This window comes from Xiphophorus hellerii, chromosome 10 (assembly GCF_003331165.1).
Source record: "Xiphophorus hellerii strain 12219 chromosome 10, Xiphophorus_hellerii-4.1, whole genome shotgun sequence".
NCBI classification, from domain to species: domain Eukaryota; kingdom Metazoa; phylum Chordata; class Actinopteri; order Cyprinodontiformes; family Poeciliidae; genus Xiphophorus; species Xiphophorus hellerii.
The window spans coordinates 772,456-792,922 of NC_045681.1; the positions used below are offsets into that span (position 1 = coordinate 772,456).

Here is a 20,467-nt window from a genome sequence, read left to right on the forward strand (position 1 = left end):
ACGCTCACATTAGGATTTAATTATTCTTTTCTATTTTTGCAGAGAAGCTGATTATTTACACAGGAAATGGAGGCTGGAGGCGGTGCACCAACAATAACCTTCCTGTGTGAAACACAGGCTAAAGTAGAGAAGAATATATGTATAATTTAAACCCAAAGAAAACATCTTCACATTACACTGGATTGTATTGGAGTTGGACAGAAAGGTTGGTTCCTTTCAGAGAACCAACTGCTCTGACATGATACTGGATGAAAACCCAAAGAGGCCAAATGAAAAATCCAGAACCGCTTCTTTAATGTTTCTAAAAATATTTCCAAAGTTTTCCAGCCTGAACTGTTTCCCACTGACAGAAACTCCATTAACCAGGTGAAAAACAACACAAGTGACCAAAACCAATATTTCTTCTGAAAATTTGTAGGCAGCTGATATTGCGGTGCAATAATAGAAGGATTTATAGACATAAAAAACACATTAACATGACAAAGGTCTGCAGAGCTCATTACTGCGCTTTCACAAAAACAGACAAAAAAAGCAGCTCACAAACACATAAACCCTTGAAGCGACAGCGATAACCGCTCTCCCCTCGCTCCCCCAAAATGCAATTAACTATTATGTGTCCCGTTGTAATCTGCCGTGTTCGTTTTATTTCCCCCCTTTAAAAGCAGCGGCTTATCTTACTGCTCTTCACACGGAGCAGCGCTTCTGTCCCCCGGCAACGCAAACGCAAAGTCAAAGTCGAATCTCAGCGGCACTTCAAGGCCGACGGCCGTCAGACTGAGAGGAATTACTGCTGCAGAATAACTTCAGATATTTGGCCAAAAGAGGGAAAACCGTCGCATTTTCACCATGTAATTTATTCATTTATAAATGTCAAAGTTTCAAGAAAAATTATTGGTAAGCTAAATGTTTAAAAACCAAATGTTTGTCTCCAATCTAAATATTTAGCTATGAGCTAGCTAAACATTTTGATTGGAGCTATTTAGCTACATATTTACCTGTCAACCTAAATATTTAGCTGAACACGTAAGTATTTAGCTCCAAATTAAATATTTTGCTCTTACATAGCTAAATAATTAGCTTAGTTAGACCTGAGCTAGCTAAATAATTAGCTTAGTTAGCGCTGAGCTAACTAAATAATTAGCTTAGTTAGCACTGAGCTAGCTAAATAATTAGCTTAGTTAGCGCTGAGCTAACCAAATATTCATCGATTTAAAGCAGGAGTTAATGAAGAGGTTTGGAAGACCAGGCTTTTACTTTGATAGTCCACTTCAAGTTATCAGAAAGTGAATTAACATTTTAATCAAATGTTTTGCTCCAATAAATATTTAGCTTCAAAATAGATTTTCATTTTTGACAGTGTAGTTTCACAAACAGATTATTGGAAATCCTGAGAAAAGTGACTGAAATGATGAGTTCAAAGTTCATTTATTCTGTTTGGGAGATTTTCTGGAAGCGAACCGAACCAAACATCTGATTTCTGGTCGGGGAGACGTGGAGGAAAGAGGAGTAGAAAGCGTCTTACCGTCGTTGCCTTGGCTCCCTTCTCTCTTGAGCATCTGAACGGCGCCGACATACTTCTTCAGCTGGACCTTCAGGACTTCGTTCTCCCTGAACAAACACAGGAATAGAAAGCTGTAAACAAAACGCAACGTTTAAAATCCCTCATCTTCTCCCCAAACGGACTGAATTAGATTTCCAGTTTGAGACGAGGCCGTTTCTTTTTAGCAGAATCAAGGTTGAAACGGGTTCATTTCTGCGGTAGAAGCAGCAACAAGGCCTGTTTTTGAAGGACAATTTTGTTTAGAAACTTCATAATTTATTTGTTTGTTTTTTATATTTAAAATGTCTTCCAGCTCCAAATGTTCATTAGAACAAGTTTGATCTTTGAGAATGTGTCCTTATATAATTATTATGCCATTACTGTGATATTACTTGAAAACAATCTCAAAATGGCAATATTATCGTTTATTGCAATAACTTCTGGGGCGATTTGCCGTCCAGCTCACTTTGTCATGGTGAAAAGAAAAGTTCTGTTTCTGCAGAGATAAATGTGTTTTATTCATCAGGTTCTGCTTGATGAATGTTGATTTTTTTTTACTTTCTTTGTTGAATATTTTGTGAACAATCCACAGGCGGAAAAGTGTCTCTTTGTGTGCTGAGAATAAATAAAATGCTGAAAGTTGTTCAGAGTTTCATGTTTTCCAAGCAGCAGCAGGTGAACGGCTGGTGGCTCTGAAGTCCTGATTATCTGAGGTGAAATGTAGATGTGGGAGAAGGACACGGAGACGGCGGTCGCCTCATAGCGCCGTCGAATCAATCACAATGTGGCGTCGGCGGTTAAATTTAACCTCCTCTGTCTGGCTCCGCCCCCGGCGCGGCGCAGCCGGACTCGGCTGCCCTGCTTATCAAACCCTTTTTACCACCAACAAAAGGAGAAGCAGCGGCTGGTAGGAAGCATGACGAGCTCTCGGAGAAACGTTATCAGAACGGCGGCGGCCCAGGCGTTTCCGGGCCTGAAACCATTACTGTGTGTTTTTACTGACACCAGAACACACACACACACACACTCTGATTCTACCGACCCGGTCCAGCGTTCAGGTTATTTTAGCTGCTGGACCTTTAAAATCAATCATCACTTCATTAAAGGGGCAGTGATGTGTGTTTTACAGTAACTGTTAGCTTCAGCCGCTATAAAAAAGCTTTAGCTTTATGTCAAAAATGACTGAAAATGTCAGGAAATCGTTTAGCTAGATAATAAAACAAAAGGAAAATAGCTTTGTCTAGTTTTTCCAGTAATAATGCAGTAAACCACTGAATACCACAGCTCTGGTCCCAGTATGTGTGAACTATTCAAATTTTCTATCATCTGATAATAATGGAGCACTTCATCAGCCTTACAGTAAATATTACAGTAATCATGTTTGTTTAAAAGGACAGTAGTAAGTGTTTTATGGGTGTATAATGCAAATTAAGTTTTTTTTCTAGAAAATGAAGAGAATAATCTTAAAACATACGCCACCAGAGAGCGCTATATCTCAAACGCAGGAGGTTTAATTAAATGTCTTCTTAAGGAAACGTGCCCTTTAAGAGACTAGTCAAAGGTTTTCATTTTAACGATTATGTAATATCATCATCATATCGGTTAATTTGGATGGGATGAGTCTTCTTAAAGGGCCAGTATCATGTTTTCCAGGCACATAGTTAAATTTTATAACATCAGCAACCATGTTACCTTCATTTGTTCTAAACTGATAACACATCAAATACGACTTAAAATAAATTTGACTTATTGATTAATGCCTTGAAATTGGGTCTCTGTCTCTTTAAGAAGCTCCTGCTCTTTCTGAAGCTCCGCCTCCAGAAAGCCATCCAACATGGCTCCTCTATTAACTCTTTAATGTTTTTGCTCTGATCAGCAGCTCCTATAATGAGCTGGTTGCTAATTGCTGCTGGCTAGTCTGAAGGAGCTGAGTGGGGGAGGAGCTAAACCTCAAAGGAGGGGCTAGGTCCACGCAGGCGTTTAACTGCTGAATGGTTGCCATGGAGAATCATATGTAACTTTAAAGAAGTAAGAAGTAGATGGGTACTGCCCTTCCCCCACACGTTGCTGCATAATAGCTGGAAGATCACAAGGAATAAAAAATAAATACATCAGCTAATAATTATGGCTACAAGAAATGTTGATATTTATGGAAAAAGAGTCTTCCTTTAAATATGAAACATGTTTAGTATGACTTTTATGAGTCACGATTGTATGAAATCCATCCTGAGGCTTGAATAAATGACCATCAGACGTTCGGTTCAAGCTGCTGCATCGCCTGGTGTGATGGAAAGCTCTGGGTCCAGAGGGAGGAACACATGCTGCTAGTGGAGCGTTACTTTAACCAGGAACTCCTCTGTTTGTTCAGCAGGGAATCGTTTATTCAGAACTAAACGCTTCTCTGAACCAAACAATCCAGAACGTACGGTTGCTCTCTCAGGTTACGACGCGGCAAATTAACACATTTTACTGAATTATTGATGGCTTTGATACGACCAAGAGGCTTTCAGCTGATGTAAAGGGCCGGGCTTCTCCATTATTCAGCGCAGAAACAGCCGCAGCCGAGACGAACAAGCCAAATGTTTTCACCTCGTTAGGTTTGCTGTGTCAACCTCAGCCGCGTTCGCCGCTGAATATCAATCACAACCCGGGAATTATCGGCCGATTCCTGATCCACGGTGGATTCAGTTTGATCTGTGGTAAAAAGTAGATTTTAATGCAAATATCTCAGTTCTCTTGAAATAAGACAAAACTAACTTACCAGTAACTTCTCAGTAAGATACAGGAGCTTGTTTTAAGTCAATAATTCCTTAATATTCATTAAAAAATACTAGTTATGATAATGTGCCAGTGTGGTCCACGACGCTGATCTCCAGGTTAATTCACACCAGGAACGACTTTGGTTCAGACAAAAAACTGATTTCTTCTGTTTGGTGCGGTTTGATTCCACATTGTGCTTTTGTTGCAAACGGAAAATAAAAACAAAACGGGATCGCTCAAATTTAAAATCAGGGATATCACAGCGTCTGCACTGCAGGGCTGCAAGTAATTATTATTTTAGTTATTGATTAATTGGTTATTCTGACGATTAAGTGGATAAAATGATTTACCACATTTTGCAGATTTTTCCCTTCCTGCATCTACAACCCAAACTGTGAGGATCGGATCATGAACTGAAGGGAAACTCGTCCGTCAGAAGCAGAAATACAGAAACTGCAGAGCGGGAAGCGGTGTGTGTGTTCAACAGATAAATGTTTAGTCTGAAAGCTCGGGGTGTAAAGGTTAGGAAAAGGTTTGAAGGAGGGAAATATTACCGAGAACAAGGTCTCAGGAGGAAGGCTGCAGCCAGCGTAGCTGCAGTAATTACTGCGTTTGTCTTTATTTCCCTGCGTCTCTGCAGGGTTCCCTGCGCTCACACATCGTCTTCATTTGCAATAAACTGACTGAACCGTCATTGTTCAGGTGAGCTGCCTGTAGAGGCAGAACGACGCTCCAGAGGCCAATTTACAGCCAAACGGCCCAGAAAAAACTCAAATAAATAAATATTTAAACACCATTTCAGTTTATTGGGTGCAGCTCTGAATGTTTAACAGACCGGAGGAACCGGGTTGGTTTAGGTTCTGCTGTCCCTGAACAACCGGATGTTGGGTAATTATCGTAACGTTTATCATTTATCAGGAACATTTCATAGAAGAATTTAGGCTTTTTGTTGTCATGATAAGTTTCAGTTATTAATGGTAAATAAAAAACCTTAATATTTACAACTAAATGTGTTGTTTTTGTTATTTTTCCCACTTTGTTCCACAGGATAAATAAATTAGAAAATATGATTAAATCTTTACGTTGACTATGCATTCTGACCCATTGTTTATAAAATGGGTCAAAGGTCAAACTCGATCTCCATCATGGGAGAAGAAATGGAGCTGGTTGAGGAAAATAAATACAACTGGAGAAACAAACAAAATTAATAAAATTATGAAGAACCATGATCATCCAATTCATGAGATGTAGAGAAACAGAGGCTTCTTCAAATACGTTGTAATACAGACTGCTACAGGAGACCCTTCCTGCCCACAATCATCTACAGCAGGGGAGTCAAACTCCAGGCCTCCAGTCGCTGTCCTGCAGGTTTTAGATGAGCCACAGGTACAAAACACTGGAATGAAACGGTTTCATTTCCTCCTCCTGGTGTAGCTCAGGTCTCAGAGCCTTAATGACCTCATTATTCTGTTCAGGTGCTGCAGCAGAGGCTCATCTAAACGTTTCAGGGCAGCGGGCCCCCAGGACTGGAGTTTAACACCTGTGATCTACAGTAACTCTGTAATTAAATGAGATACAAAAACATTTAGTTTCCCTTCAGGATTAATAGGGGGTCTTTCTGTGGGCTCTAGTGTCCCTTATATGACAGCAGGCTGACAGGAAACGGGGAAGGAGAGGGGGGAAGACATGCGGCAAATGTCGTCGGGTCCGGGAGTCGAACCCGCGACGGCCACGTCCAGGACTCAAGGCCTCCAAGTACGGGTCACGCTAACCACTACGCCACCACGGCACGCCCCAGAATTAATCATTTTAACAAAACCTAAAACCGGCTTCTAGCCATCAGAAACAGTTTCTGTGCAGCAGCTGGACAATCAGATCCTCTGAAGGACCGTTTCATAATAATAATAATAATAATAATTCAAAGTTACTGAGATTTTATGCTCATAATGACTGAAGTTTGTTTTCTTTCTCTGGTTATTTTTGTGTTGTGAAATTCAAAGCTTCGTTTCTTTCCAGTTTTGTAAATTATAAACAAAATAATATGAAGTGATGCTGATAAATCACATTATGGTTTCCAATAATTACTGGCCTTTAATAGTAAATTAAATTTCGCTGCCGGCTCCAATAATCCAGCCACTCAGTCGGACGACGGAGTAAGAAACGGTTTATTCTCAGAGTTTCCCAGGAAATGTGGACGAAGCTTTAATCATCACAAACATTCCTACAGAACCACCAGAACTGCAGCAGCGGCTGCATCGGGTCTGAATACTTTTCCGACCCGGTCAGAACCACAGCTTTAGCGCCAAGTTGCAGGTACAGAGCAACGGTTGACTCAGAAACACAACGATGTGTCTCTGCAGCTCAATCCCGTCTAAATCTGCAGATTCAACCTCCTGCAAACTGATAAAACCGTAACAAACATCAATAACTGGATATTCTGCTTCTAATTTCAGTTGAAGCGCCTTATTTTACTTTCAAACTGCATTTTTAGCTCTAAATGAGATGGAAATCTAAATCCAGAGGGGCTTATTGTTCTTGGTTGTGCAGATTGTCATCACAAGCAACAGCAACAGTGATGTAACCAAATGAAATAAAATATATCATTTCCTGTAACTTCCAGCAATGTTAGAGCAGTTCACCAAGCTGTAAATCAAGCTTAAGCAAGAAAAAAAATCTTTTTATCTGCTTCCTTCCATCCTGACAAGGTTGGTGTGAGAAAACTAACCGGATGAAGCTTTCAGCTTCACTCAGCACATCAACGCCTGCACAGGCTCAACGTTACAACCAGACAGCTCTCCTTACAAAACCTGCAGAGATAAATGACCTCAACTCAAAGATATTCCAATCTAAATCCAACAATTTAGCAATTAATGCTGTGAAAAGCAAAATCAGTTTCAGTTTGAGTTCACAAAGAATCTGACTTCAGTTTCAGGCTCACAGCGTCAGAAAAGCAGAAATATATAAACGAAGAGGAGATTAAATAAAGTTCATATTCTGGTTTTGTTTCCCAGCAGAGCAGCTGATTTTTCAGAGAAAAGTCTGGAGGAGAAACCGCGATCAAGAATCAAGATTCTCATTTATTACAATTCAGAATTTATTCTAAAACTCTCCGAAATTGATTTTTTTTTTTTTTTTTGTAAAAAAGAAATCCTCTGTCGTCTTCATTTTGTAACTACCCGGGACGGTTTGGCGTCTCCATGGAGACGGTACTTGAACTGTACACATACGCCGAAAGTAACGCAACAACAAGGAAACAACAAGCGGTTCCGTCTTCGTTGAAGGAAATATTTGGACTCTTTTTGGTTTTTACCTGAATACCCGGGAAGAAAACTGTGCTGGACACGCGCTTCACCGAGTTCAAAGTTCACAGAATGGAGACGGAGAACTTCTGAAACAAGGCTAATACAGGAAGCTAAGCTACAGCTGAGCGAAGCTACGCCGTTGCTCCCGGTACTGAGAAGGTCCGCTCTGAGCAGCGAGCTGTGATTGGTCAGACGATCGAGCCCTGGGAGGCGGGCTGTGATTGGTCAGAAGGTTGTGGGCGTGGCTTATAAATAAACGATCTCAGAGAGATGGTTCACTTCCCGTCCAGTTTCTGTGTCCGTAAGCGACATGAATACTTTAATGGAACGGTTATCTGACATGATGAGAAATTATGAATGTTCTTACTATTCTTGGCTAAAGAATAGTAAGCTTTTTAACAGTCAGACAGCTAAAAACTCCTGGACCGACGCAGGAAGATGGCGCTCTCCCTCTCTCTCTCTGTAACACTTCGTTAAAACAAAATGGAGGACACAGGAAGGAAGTGATTCACTCCAAGCATGGATTCATATTTAAAACTTAAATGTGAAAAAGACACTTCAGTGTCTCATTCAGACTGAAGCAGGAGGATCCTTTAATCACCAATTGACTGAAGCAGAAATCATTATGAAGAATCGGTTTTAAAAATGCACATTAACATTTTTAAAACCAATAACCTATAAGTTTTCTCATTGCAAATGTCAATAACTGATAGCCGATAACATCACCATTGAACATCACCATTGAAAGCAGGTGTTTCAATGAAACTGAAGCACGTGGTTTTAGACCACAATAACTTATTAGCATGGTGTAGGGCCTCCTTTTGCGGCCAATACAGCGTCAATTCGTCTTGGGAATGACATATACAAGTCCTGCACAGTGGTCAGAGGGATTTTAAGCCATTCTTCTTGCAGGATAGTGGCCAGGTCAAGACGTGATGCTAGTGGAGGAAAATGTTTCCTGACTCGCTCCTCCAAAACACCCCAAAGTGGCTCAATAATATTTAGATCTGGTGACTGTGCAGGCCATGGGAGATGTTCAACTTCACTTTCATGTTCATCAAACCAATCTTTCACCAGTCTTGCTGTGTGTATTGGTGCATTGTCATCCTGATACACGGCACCTCCTTCAGGATACAATGTTTGAACCATTGGATGCACATGGTCCTCCAGAATGGTTCGGTAGTCCTTGGCAGTGACGCGCCCATCTAGCACAAGTATGGGGCCAAGGGAATGCCATGATATGGCAGCCCAAACCATCACTGATCCACCACCATGCTTCACTCTGGGCATGCAACAGTCTGGGTGGTACGCTTCTTTGGGGCTTCTCCACACCGTAACTCTCCCGGATGTGGGGAAAACAGTAAAGGTGGACTCATCAGAGAACAATACATGTTTCACATTGTCCACAGCCCAAGATTTGCGCTCCTTGCACCATTGAAACTGACGTTTGGCATTGGCACGAGTGACCAAAGGTTTGGCTATAGCAGCCCGGCCGTGTATATTGACCCTGTGGAGTTCCCGACGGACAGTTTTGGTGGAAACAGGAGAGTTGAGGTGCACATTTAATTCTGCCGTGATTTGGGCAGCCGTGGTTTTATGTTTTTTGGATACAATCCGGGTTAGCACCCGAACATCCCTTTCAGACAGCTTCCTCTTGCGTCCACAGTTAATCCTGTTGGATGTGGTTCGTCCTTCTTGGTGGTATGCTGACATTACCCTGGATACCGTGGCTCTTGATACATCACAAAGACTTGCTGTCTTGGTCACAGATGCGCCAGCAAGACGTGCACCAACAATTTGTCCTCTTTTGAACTCTGGTATGTCACCCATAATGTTGTGTGCATTGCAATATTTTGAGCAAAACTGGGCTCTTACCCTGCTAATTGGACCTTCACACTCTGCTCTTATTGGTTCAATGTGCAATTAATGAAGATTGGCCACCAGGCTGGTCCAATTTAGCCATGAAACCTCCCACACTAAAATGAGAGGTGTTTCAGTTTCATTGTCCAACCCCTGTACCTTTAGTAGTAAGCAGGGCCGGCCCTAGCTTCCATAGGGCCCTAAGCGAAATGTTGTTTTGGGGCCCTTTAGTTCTGCTAACAATGTGGACCGGCTGCAATCAGCAGTCCGATCATTAGATCATTCACTCACCTGCTATAAACTTATTGCATCTCTGATAGTGCTGTTTGCATAACACGCTATGCATGTATAATATAGGACACATTTATCGGCCAGTCGATTTCTGGGTTAATTTTGGGGGATCGTGATTGGCCGATACTTACATGTGAAGCTGATCTTATCCACTGATCTTATTTTCCATCAGCAAAGGTTTAACAATCAGCCTCTGTCCTCTTCTGAGAGGTTTGACTGACAGACCGACCCACCAGGTCTGAACGTTTACAGGTAACAATATTCATCCCATTGTTACCAACTCAGTGACTTTCTTGCTACATTTAGCAACATTTCAGACAAAAATAAATTCATATCAGCCAAAATCAAAATCAGAAGGTCAGGCTTTTTAAAGCTCGGTAACCAGGGATCGGCCAGAAAACTGCAATCAGTGCAGCTCTACACACATATAAAATGTATTTCTCTTAAGCGTTACTCCAATACATTTAATTTACACCAGGTGAGTCTTTCTAAACATTTCTACATACATTACAAAATATGTTATTGTAAAAACAAATCACTTCATAATGAAATTGTGTGTTTTTGTTATTATAATGACAGAAATTATTACTAAAAAAACAAAAATCAGCTCCACTGAGGGGGCCCCTTGGTGGCCCTGGGGCCCTAAGCGGATGCTTAGTTTGCTTATGCCTTAGGCCGGCCCTGGTAGTAAGCAAAAATGTAAGACCTTGACATCAATACTCTAATCAAGATTCAAAACACGCGACTCATGAAAAAATATACAATTTTGAATTTAAAAAACTATTACTAATCCATAATTTTCCAAAATCTATCAAACAAAAGCGTTTCTCAAATTAAAATCTATTTAAATAAAGTGCATTAATAAAAAATAAAGGCCTCTAGAATTGGTCTGCGATTTAAACAAACACAGAGAGAAAATGGTTTCCATAAGTTGACAGCAGGGCTGCTGGAGGTTTTAATAATCGTGATTCATATTTTATCACCGCCGCCCAACACACACGTTGGCTTCCTCGCTCCACTTTCAGACTCGTCTTCGTGCCAGAAAGTGAACTTTGTTTAATCCTTCGCAGAAGGAACCCGACTGGTCCAAATCTCCTGGTTATTGACGGCCTGAAACAAACATTCAGAACCAGAACGGCCGGCGGCAGAAAGAGAGCAGAGCGCCGGGCGGCAGATGGTCCGCTCACCACGGGGCCGGGCCTCAGAACCACACCGCCGCTCCGGGATTACACAGCGCCTTAAAGGCATATGGAGATCACACCCAATTCAGATCTGGTTCAGAGTCTGGGTTTCTGTAGCAGCCGCCACGCTGGCAGATGGAGAGAAAGGTTACACTAAACTCATTACCTCTTCCTTTAAAGTCTTATTTTCCTGAAAAGGCTGAATGATAACTCTACATCATAATAAGATCATTAATCTGGATTTATTCACAACACTATTATCAGAGACACGACCAATAATACTTTCAGTTTTATATGTATATATTTAACATTTATTGGCATTTAATAAAAGAACAGTAAATCAAAATTCTTGTAAGAATATTTCACAATAAATGATAAACAATATGCCCATCCTCAAAAATAATCCCTGCTTCTCCAAATATGGTCATTTCTGGTTTACAGGAAGGAAGCAGCCAAACCAAAGCGTTAAAGGGGCGGCATCATGTTTTTCAGGCACATTTTATAACAACCAAGGAACTATGTCACCTCCAATTCTTATAAAAATGCTCAATATATCAAATGTGACAAAGAAAATTTTACTTCATAATTTAACTTCTTGAAATTGGGCCTTTGTCTCTTTAAAGCTCCTGCACTTCCTGAAGCTCCGCCTCCAGGAAGTCGTCCCAACATGGCTCCTCTATTAACCCTTTAAAGTTTCTACCAGTGTTGCTCTGAGCAGCAGCTCCTATAATGAGCTCAGCAGCTGTTTGCTAATTGCTGCTGGCTAGTCTGAAGGAGCTGAGTGGGGGAGGAGCTGTGCCTCGGAGGCGGGGCTAGGTCCACCCAGGCGTTTAACAGCTGAATGGTTGCCATGGAGATTTAAGTATCAGGTTTGTTCTTGAGGGGAAAAACATGGAAAGATTAAAAAAAAGTGGATTTGAACTTGCTGATCCTGCAGATATTCATTCATTCATTCATTCATTCCTCAGAGTGTCTCTGAGGTTGGACGTTTGTCAGCAGGAGGTCCAGTGAACGCTGTGTGTGAGTTTGCTGGGTGGGTTTGGACGGGTTCTGTTCCGTTTCTGATTTTTCTGCGTGAGTAAGTCAGTAAATGAGCAGCGGCCCGTTTTTAGCCGACTCCACTGTGCTGGCGTCAGACTGGGATCTATCTATGGAGGCTCGCTCATCCTCTGCCACCCCCATGCCCAATCAGCTACACACACAGTCAGCAGCCTCCTTGGGTTTAGGTGCTGCGTTGCTTTCGGAGAGCATCCACACAGAAAAGCGCTAAAATTAGCCGACAACTGTTGGCTTCCTGCTGGAAGAACGGACCATCTGGTGCTGGAAATAAACATTTAACCCAAACGCTGCAGCTGGCATGAAGCCGCTCCTCGTTAGAGAAGCAGCCTCCATTAGAGCCACTCCAGAGCAGGACCTCACTCCATCCTGACCCGCCGCCCGCCACCCAACGGGGTAAACGAACCGCTATCAATTTACAGATATTAAGAAATGTTTTCCAGAGGTCACGAAAGGTCAGCAAGCCCCCCCAACACTACTCAAATCTAACAAATCCACTCTGCTACGTTTGTGCTGCTTTTGTTTTGAAACCATTGCTGAAAGTTTAAAGGTCAAAAGGTCACCAGCCCAGAGAGAAGCGGCTCCCATTGCTGTTAGGATGTACAGCAAACAATTTAAGGGCGTACCAGAAACTTATAAAAAAACCCCTGAAAAAAACGTGAAAAAATTAATTGTGTCAAAATGTTTCTAATTTGAGTAATTAATTGATAAAAACCGGGTTAAAGTCCTGAGTTTGGTCACAAATCAGCCACATCACTGACTGTGAGAGACCAACATGAACATCACAGCTGCAGAGTGGAAGAAAAATGATAGTTTTCTAAATTTTTCCAATGAAATGTTTCTCCAGCGCTGCTGACCAGAAACACATTAAAGGAAAAATACCTGGAAGTATTTCAGCTCTTAGTTCAGTATAATTTTTGGAAACTCTGCAACTTTCAGCTCAACAGAAACTTCAGTGACAAGAAACATGCTTGGTGACACTTTGCGGCCATATTGCTGAGCATGGTGTGGGCAGTGTGATGCTGTGGGCTGGTGCTGTACACATAGAGCCTTCTTGTTGAGGTTGTGGTGCAGAGCGGTACCTGGCTAGCGCCTGGACCTTGGCCCCGTGCCTCTCCTCCAGCTCTGCCAGCTTCTTCTTGAGCAGCTCGGTCTCCTGCCTCAGGCCGGCTGAGTGCTCCATCTCGCCGTCCAGCAGGCTGCGCAGCGACCTGCACACACGCAGCAGGTCACGCCTGCGTTAGCAAACATCCCACCGTTCAGAGGAATTACCTCCGCCGTTCTGCTGACGCTGTTTTCATAAACAATAGATTAGAGGAATGCCGTTTTAATTGGCGCTTGAAACGAGCCGATGAATCACAATTAGCCCCGACGTAAAAACACTTCATTAACACAAATGTGTCTGCATCACTTTAATAGCCTGCTGCAAATCACAGAGAAATGAAATGCTGCTCGACAGATTCACAATCATTCTGATTAACGGCATTTAAAAGTCTGTCCCACATTCTGCAGGGAACCTGAGCTTTTATTCTGGGAAATCAAAGATTTTTCTTGAATAAAACGTCTTGAATGTTTTTCTGGGGGAAGGTTTAGAGGGACGTACGTGTTCTCCTCCACCAGCTCGTCCTTCCTGTTCATCATGGCTACGATGGCTTGACGCAGCTCCACTGAAACAAATAAACACCAGAATCAGGCATTTTCACTGCTTTACTCACCACAACTGATATTACCGTCCAAACAGTTCAGATATTAAAACAGAAACAACAAGGAGAAGGAAAAACTCAGGATGGGTTTTTAAAGACTTCCTGTTTCTGTGATTCGGCAGAAATCAGGAATAGCAGCAACGACTGAGCGTTTGTGTTGCTAAGCAACAGAAACTTGTCATTTCCTGCCAGAAAAACCAGTAAAAAATGTTTTATTGGTGATGCTGGTGAGGATTCAGAAACCAGAGTTGAGCAGTTTCACATTATCTCAGGATTTTAACATGCGCAGGATGCCACTGATTTTGTTGGAAACAGCTTGCCATAGTTCTCACATCATCAAATCTCAACATCCATTTGTTTCATGACCAGAAATTATTTTCCAACAGACTTTTGTTTGTCAATAAGGGAGAATACGCAGAAGCCTCGGCTGATTTAAAGAGGAGCGGCAAAAGCAAAGGAGGAGGATTAGCAGAGCTAGCTAACAGCTGTTGCTGTTAGCATGTCAGGACAGTCATGAAACTGCCAGAGCAACAGTTTTCAGAAGACTCTTCAGATTCGTTGCAACACTGACTGCTACAGGAGATCCACAGCGAACCGCATGAGGCCGGGCTGACGGGCTGCAGCCGTCCACAACGACTCTAAAGATTATTTGAGTTACAACATTTAATTCACATTTAGGATAAATAAGGATCTGAATCAATTTTCCTGGTGGGAACGACGTCCCGAGTCTTTGACGCATTTTTCCCATTTCTGTTTAAAAAAACAAACAGAAATGTTGAAGAAAAGTTGGACAATATTCAAAAGAGCAACAAAAATAGAGAAAAGATTCAAGTAGCTGGATAAGAAAACAAAAATGAGAAGTTCTTATTTTATTTTGTAGCGTTGAAAGTGAATTGTTGATATACGTATAAAATAGATCTCTAAGGGTGTAAATAGTTTGCTGCAGAGGTTTACAGGAATAAGGAAACCTTCCTGTTCTCTCCGGTTTAATCAGGACAGAAAAGCTGCATCAGATCAAACCAGATGGCAGAAACTCGCTGACACGACGATTTTAGCCTTTAATAAAACATCAGTTTCTGATGATGATATTAAAATGTTTGCGTGGCCCAGAATGAAATGCTGAGTGTTTCAGAAGTTACAGAACATCATCATCATCAGTTTGACTTTAAATTAAACTCCTAACCTGCTGCCAGATAACCTGCTGAGGGACCACTAAACATATTGCTCTGGTTTCCAGGAACGAGCGCGTCGCTCTTTAGATTCACAACAGCTACTAAAAAACCTCAAACATGGAACAATTTCATTCTTCTCTCAGAGAGAAAACCGGTGATGGGAGATGAAGCTTGTCATGGCCTCTGCCAAGAGTCTAAATGTTCAGCAGAACTCTGCTGGTCCAGTAATAGCAGCATTAGCAGAACCGGGCCTCGTCATCAAGCTGCCTTGTGAATCAGAGCCGCTGCCTCCAATCAGAGATTCGCTCAACCTCACGCCGCCACATCCAGCAGGAAATCACTAAAGCCGAACACTTCGTCCACAAACAGTGAAGCAGAAATCAGCGCCGCGCGGACAGAACTGCCGGCGGAGAACCAACGGGTCGCAGAAGAGCAGAAACGGCTGCAGAGGGTCAAACATGCCGAGGGGGACGGAGACGCCACCTCTGATTATGGATGGTCACCAGGCCAACACAGAGACAGACCGGACCAACAACCAGGCTCTCACCAATTAATGTTTCTGGACTGTGGGAGGAAGCCGGAGAGAACCCACCATGCAGAAAGCTCCAACTCCAAGAAAAACCACATTGGTCACAAAAAGAGGGCAAAATGCAGGTTTGTGTCGTTTTAACCAAAATATATTAACAAAAAAATACGATATGAATTCTAAATATGTGTTAGAATTTTAAAAATTCAAAAATTCTAACACAATTATCACTTTTTTCACAAAGTTCTGAGTGGAACCTTTGTCTTCACATGTTTCTGGTACGACCATAAATCTGATGCACGGCTACATCCGCCAACAGCAGCTGTTTCTTTTCCCTCTGGGTTCATTTCTGCTTCTAAACGATCTGATTGGACGATGGAAGAGACTATTGTTGTGTTCAAGTTATGCTAACAGCAGTTAGCCTATCAAAAGCTATGCTAGCTTAAAATAGCATATGATTGCTAGGATGTAGCAGCTAATGCTAATGTTAGCGTCCACAGTCCAGATTTCTAGAGAAGCTCCATGAACGATGAGAGAAACTCTGATGAACTCATCTGACGTTCAGATCTGATCATATTTATTCAATAACGTAACAGGAAAAAGGGTTTTATTTTTATTAATAATACACTGCCTAGCCAAAAAAAAGTCGCCACCAAAAAATGGTCACACTCTCTAATATTTTGTTGGACAGCCTTTAGCTTTGATTACAGCCGCATTCGCTGTGGCATTGTTTCAATAAGCTTCTGCAGTGTCACAAGATTTATTTCCATCCAGTGTTGCATTAATCTTTCACCAAGATCTTGTATTGATGATGGGAGAGTCTGACCACTGCGCAAAGCCTTCTCCAGCACATCCCAAAGATTCTCAATGGGGTTAAGGTCTGGACTCTGTGGTGGCCAATCCATGTGTGAAAAAGATGTCTCATGCTCCCTGAACCACTCTTTCACAATGTGAGCCCCATGAATCCTGGCATTGTCATCTTGGAAAATGTCCGTTTCATTTGGGAAGACAAAATCCATTGATGGAATAACCTGGTCATTCAGTATATTCAGGTAGTCAGCTGACCTCATTCTTTGGGCACACAATGTTGCTGAACCTTGACCTGACCAACTGCAGCAACCCCAGATCATAGCACTGCCCCCACAGGCTTGTACAGTAGGCACTAGGCATGATGGGTGCATCACTTCACCTGCCTCTCTTCTTACCCTGATGCGCCCATCACTCTGGAACAGGGTAAATCTGGACTCATCAGACCACATGACCCTCTTCCATTCCTCCAGAGTCCAATCTTTATGCTCCCTAGCAAACTGAAGCCTTTTTTTCTGGTTAGCCTTACTGATTAGAGGTTTTCTTACGGCTACACAGCTGTTCAATCCCAACCCCTTGAGTTCCCTTCGCATTGTGCGTGTGGAAATGCTTTTGCGTTCACAATTAAACATACTCCTGAGTTCTGCTGTTGTTTTTCTTCGATTTGATTTGACCAAACGTTTAAGTAATCGCCGATCACGATCATTCAGGATTTTTTTCCGACCACATTTCTTCCTGGAAGACGATGGTTCCCCACCATCCTTCCAGTTTTTAATGATGCGTTGGACAGTTCTTAACCCAATTCTAGTAGTTTCTGCAATCTCCTTAGATGTTTTCTCTGCTTGATGCATGCCAATGATTTGACCCTTCTTAAACAGACTAACGTCTTTTCCACGACCACAGGATGTGTCTTTTGCCATGGTTGTTTAAGAAATGAGGAGTTACTCATTGCATCAGCTGGGGTTAAATAACTTGTTGCCAGCTGAAAGATAATCGCCTATGCAGCACTTATCCAATAGGAGGCTTGTACCTATTTGCTTAGTTAAATCCAGGTGGCGACTTTTTTTTTGGCCAGGCAGTGTAGATTCTGCAATTAACTTTATAAACATTTTAATCAAGTTCAAACACTAAAAAAAACTAAATGTGAAGTGAATTTGAGTTTTTTCTATTTGATCTTGAAAACGGCCATCCGTTAATCTGGACCATAAACATTTTCTGAAGCCATTGTTTTCCTTTCTAAAAAGAAAGATTTGCTTTTGAGGAAAAGTAGGTCGTTGTTTGTGCTTTTAGTTGCTTTGAGATTAACTTTGTGAACAAAAGGGAATCTATTTTTTGTTTCTCATATTTTTGACATCCAGGTCCAAACTGAGATCATGGGGGCTGTGAATGGCCCCCGGACCTCATGTTGAGCCCCGGTGATGCAGACTGCGGTGGGAAACGTTGCTGCAGCTGCAGGTGAATAAATCCAGCCTGACTCAGATTAACGGTAAACAGACGCTTCTGTGCTGCAGATATTTTCAGGTTTTCTTCGTTTCGACTGAAGCGTCTCTGGAGATTCGCTACGCAGGCGAGGCTGAATGAAAGTCAACAGATCCACGGCTCCTCTGCTTCCGCGGGAGCAGAGAGGAAATATTTACAGTAGATACAGTAACGGCTGCACAGCATGGACACAGTGCCACCTGGTGGTTCATCGGAGTCAAAGCAGCAGGAAATCTCCTCCAGGTTTTCACACCCAGTTCATTTTGTTCCTGTAAGGCTGGGGTGTCCAAAGTGGGGCCCGGGGCCCATTAGAGGCCCTGACTGCAGGTCAAGCATGAAAAACCTTTGATTTTTATTTATTTAACCTTTTAAATAAGCAGGTGTTTTATTAAGAATAAATACCCGGCAGTGAGAGAAGCACAGGTGGAGATGCAGATGGAGACTTTATGTTTTCATTGAGGGTAAAATTATCACCACGTAATTTTCTCATAATAGAAAATCTTAAGTACGAACAGAGTGTTCATCTTTTAACCGCCAAGATTTTATAACAACTAGAATCATGTTAATCCAGACGAAGCTTCGCCAAAATCAGCTTTTATTTAATTTATTCAACTAAATATAGAAACCGTTCAGAGAGAAAGTGATTTAGGAAAAGGCAGAACCAGCAGAGGCTAAAAACACGAGTCCAGTTTGATCAAACCGGGTCAAACCGGGTCAAACTGGTTAAGCTAACAAACAGAACCTAAAGAGGAAGTGAGGATTTAACTGCTGGGATGGTTCAGATGGTCCAAATGCCTCTGCAGCAGCAGAACCAGAATGAGTTCTGGTTCTGCTGCTTTCATCCGGGTTTCCTGCAGCAGCAGAACCAGAAGATGTTGAAGCAGCAGAACCAGAATATGTTCTGGTTCTGCTGCTTCAGGAAACCCGGATGAAAGCAGGAGAACCGGTTTGGAAACACACAGAACCAGAAGTCGGCCCAGAATAAAAACAGAGACTCACCGACCGTCATGGAGTCCGGCAGCCCAGCGGACGGCGGACCGGACCGGACCGGCGGACTGGACTCCATGCTGCAGCAACAGAGATGAACAATCAGATGGTTAGTTTGGAGTTCGGTCAGGCTGCAGCCGATCCAAACATCAGAACCCGACCTGAAGGCGAGCTGGGTTCTGCCGGCCTCACAGTTCTCCGCCGACCCGGTGGAGCGGCACGGGGCGGGGAACCCGGTCGCCTCCTCCACAGAACTCACTGCAGGAACAGAAGTGAAACTGAAAGGACCAGCCGCCACGGAAAGTACCTCAGATTACCAGTTCTGTTACACAGAACTGGTCCGGTACCTGGATCAGGGTCCGCTGGGTTCACAGGAATCAGGATGTCTGCGCTGGTCTGGTCGGTCACGGTTTGGACCGGACTCCAGGTGGAAACACTGGACAGGCTGCCCACCACCAGCCTGGAACCAGAACAACCAGTTAGAACTGGACCAAATAGAACCGGGCCAGTTAGAACCGGGCCAGTAAGAACCAAACCAGTTAGAACCGGGCCAGTAAGAACCAAACCAGTTAGAACCGGACCAGAACCAAATCTCCTGCAGAATCCTCCATCAACTAAAGTTTTTTAATCTAAATTTAAATTTCTGTAACAAACCAGATCAAATTTTTCCACCAGTGAGTTGAAGGCTGCAGATTGTTGGAAAATATCGGATTAACTATAATATCGGTAAATATTGCGAGGACGATAACATCGGCACGAACAGCCGATATTATTGTCAATATTCCTGATTTATTTCCAGGTCGTAGATCTGAACGGGTCGGTTCAGATCGACCCGAAAGAGCCGGATATGAGAGGAAACGTATCAGATTCGGTCTCTGTGCTAACCTAGCCTTAGCGCCTCTGAAGCTAACCGCTAACATCGGATGCCATCCCTGTACTTCCTTCCTCTTCCCAGATGCAGAACTTTCTGTGGTTCTGTCGCCTGAGGTCCAAATCAAGCAGAGGTTCTGGAGAGGCTGGTGGTTCTGCAGTTTGTTTTAGACTCACTGGTCAGAGGCCAGTCTGTCCTGGATTTCAGTTCGGGGTTTCCTCGTCTCCTCCTCTTCGTCATCCTCCTCTTCGTCGTTCTCTGCGGTCTGGCTGTCGGGGAGCGGCAGTCCAGCAGGGGGCGCCATGCGGCCGGGCCGCGGCGACCCGACCCAGCCCGCGTCCCCCGGCTCTGGTACGCCGTTCTGGGCCGGAGACCCGGACAGCGGTGGCTCCAGCGGGTCGATGCCTTCCTCCACGCTGCTCTGAGCCGGAGCGCCGCGGCGACTCCTCGCCTTCGCCTCTTCATCGCCGTCCTCCTCATCCTCAGCCCCGCCATCCAGGTCGTCATCGAAGGAAATGATGTTGGTGATTTTCTTCCTCCTCCGTCGCTCCTTCCTCAGCCCCGAGTCTGGGCCGAGACAAAAACCAGAAACTCAAATTCAATTTACAGAAACTTTTGATTTCTTTAAAAACGTTTTACAACAAACGATTCAAATTATTCATCTTTCAGTTTTCTGGCCATTAAACAAACATGGAGAAATGAAATAGGCGCTGACATCAGAAACTCCATGATGGAAAATCAATGGAAAGCTGATTTGGTGCCGAACGGCAGGAATCACTGCGGCCACATAAATATGACCAGGAAGATAAACTGTGTTGGACTGAGACATTAATTTCAAACAGAAAATAAACAGTTTGTTCCTGTGGGAGGCAGAGCGGCTCGCAGGCATCAGCAGGTCGGCTTCCTGGGGAACACGGAGCCGCTCCTCTGAA

At 43.1% G+C, this 20,467-nt stretch overlaps 1 protein-coding gene across 2 annotated transcripts in view; it reads right to left on the reverse strand.

Moving 5' to 3' along the window:
- Positions 1–20,467, reverse strand: part of snx29 (sorting nexin 29) — a 106,363-nt gene that overhangs the window by 75,637 nt on the left and 10,259 nt on the right. For both annotated transcript variants that reach the window (XM_032574364.1, XM_032574365.1), the window contains exons 8-14: positions 19,712–20,102; positions 19,012–19,124; positions 18,826–18,922; positions 18,677–18,744; positions 13,594–13,657; positions 13,073–13,201; positions 1,523–1,608 (exon numbers count right to left, since the gene is read on the reverse strand). In XM_032574364.1, the coding sequence (XP_032430255.1) occupies positions 1,523–1,608; positions 13,073–13,201; positions 13,594–13,657; positions 18,677–18,744; positions 18,826–18,922; positions 19,012–19,124; positions 19,712–20,102 (948 nt within the window). The remainder of the gene's footprint in view (positions 1–1,522; positions 1,609–13,072; positions 13,202–13,593; positions 13,658–18,676; positions 18,745–18,825; positions 18,923–19,011; positions 19,125–19,711; positions 20,103–20,467) is intronic.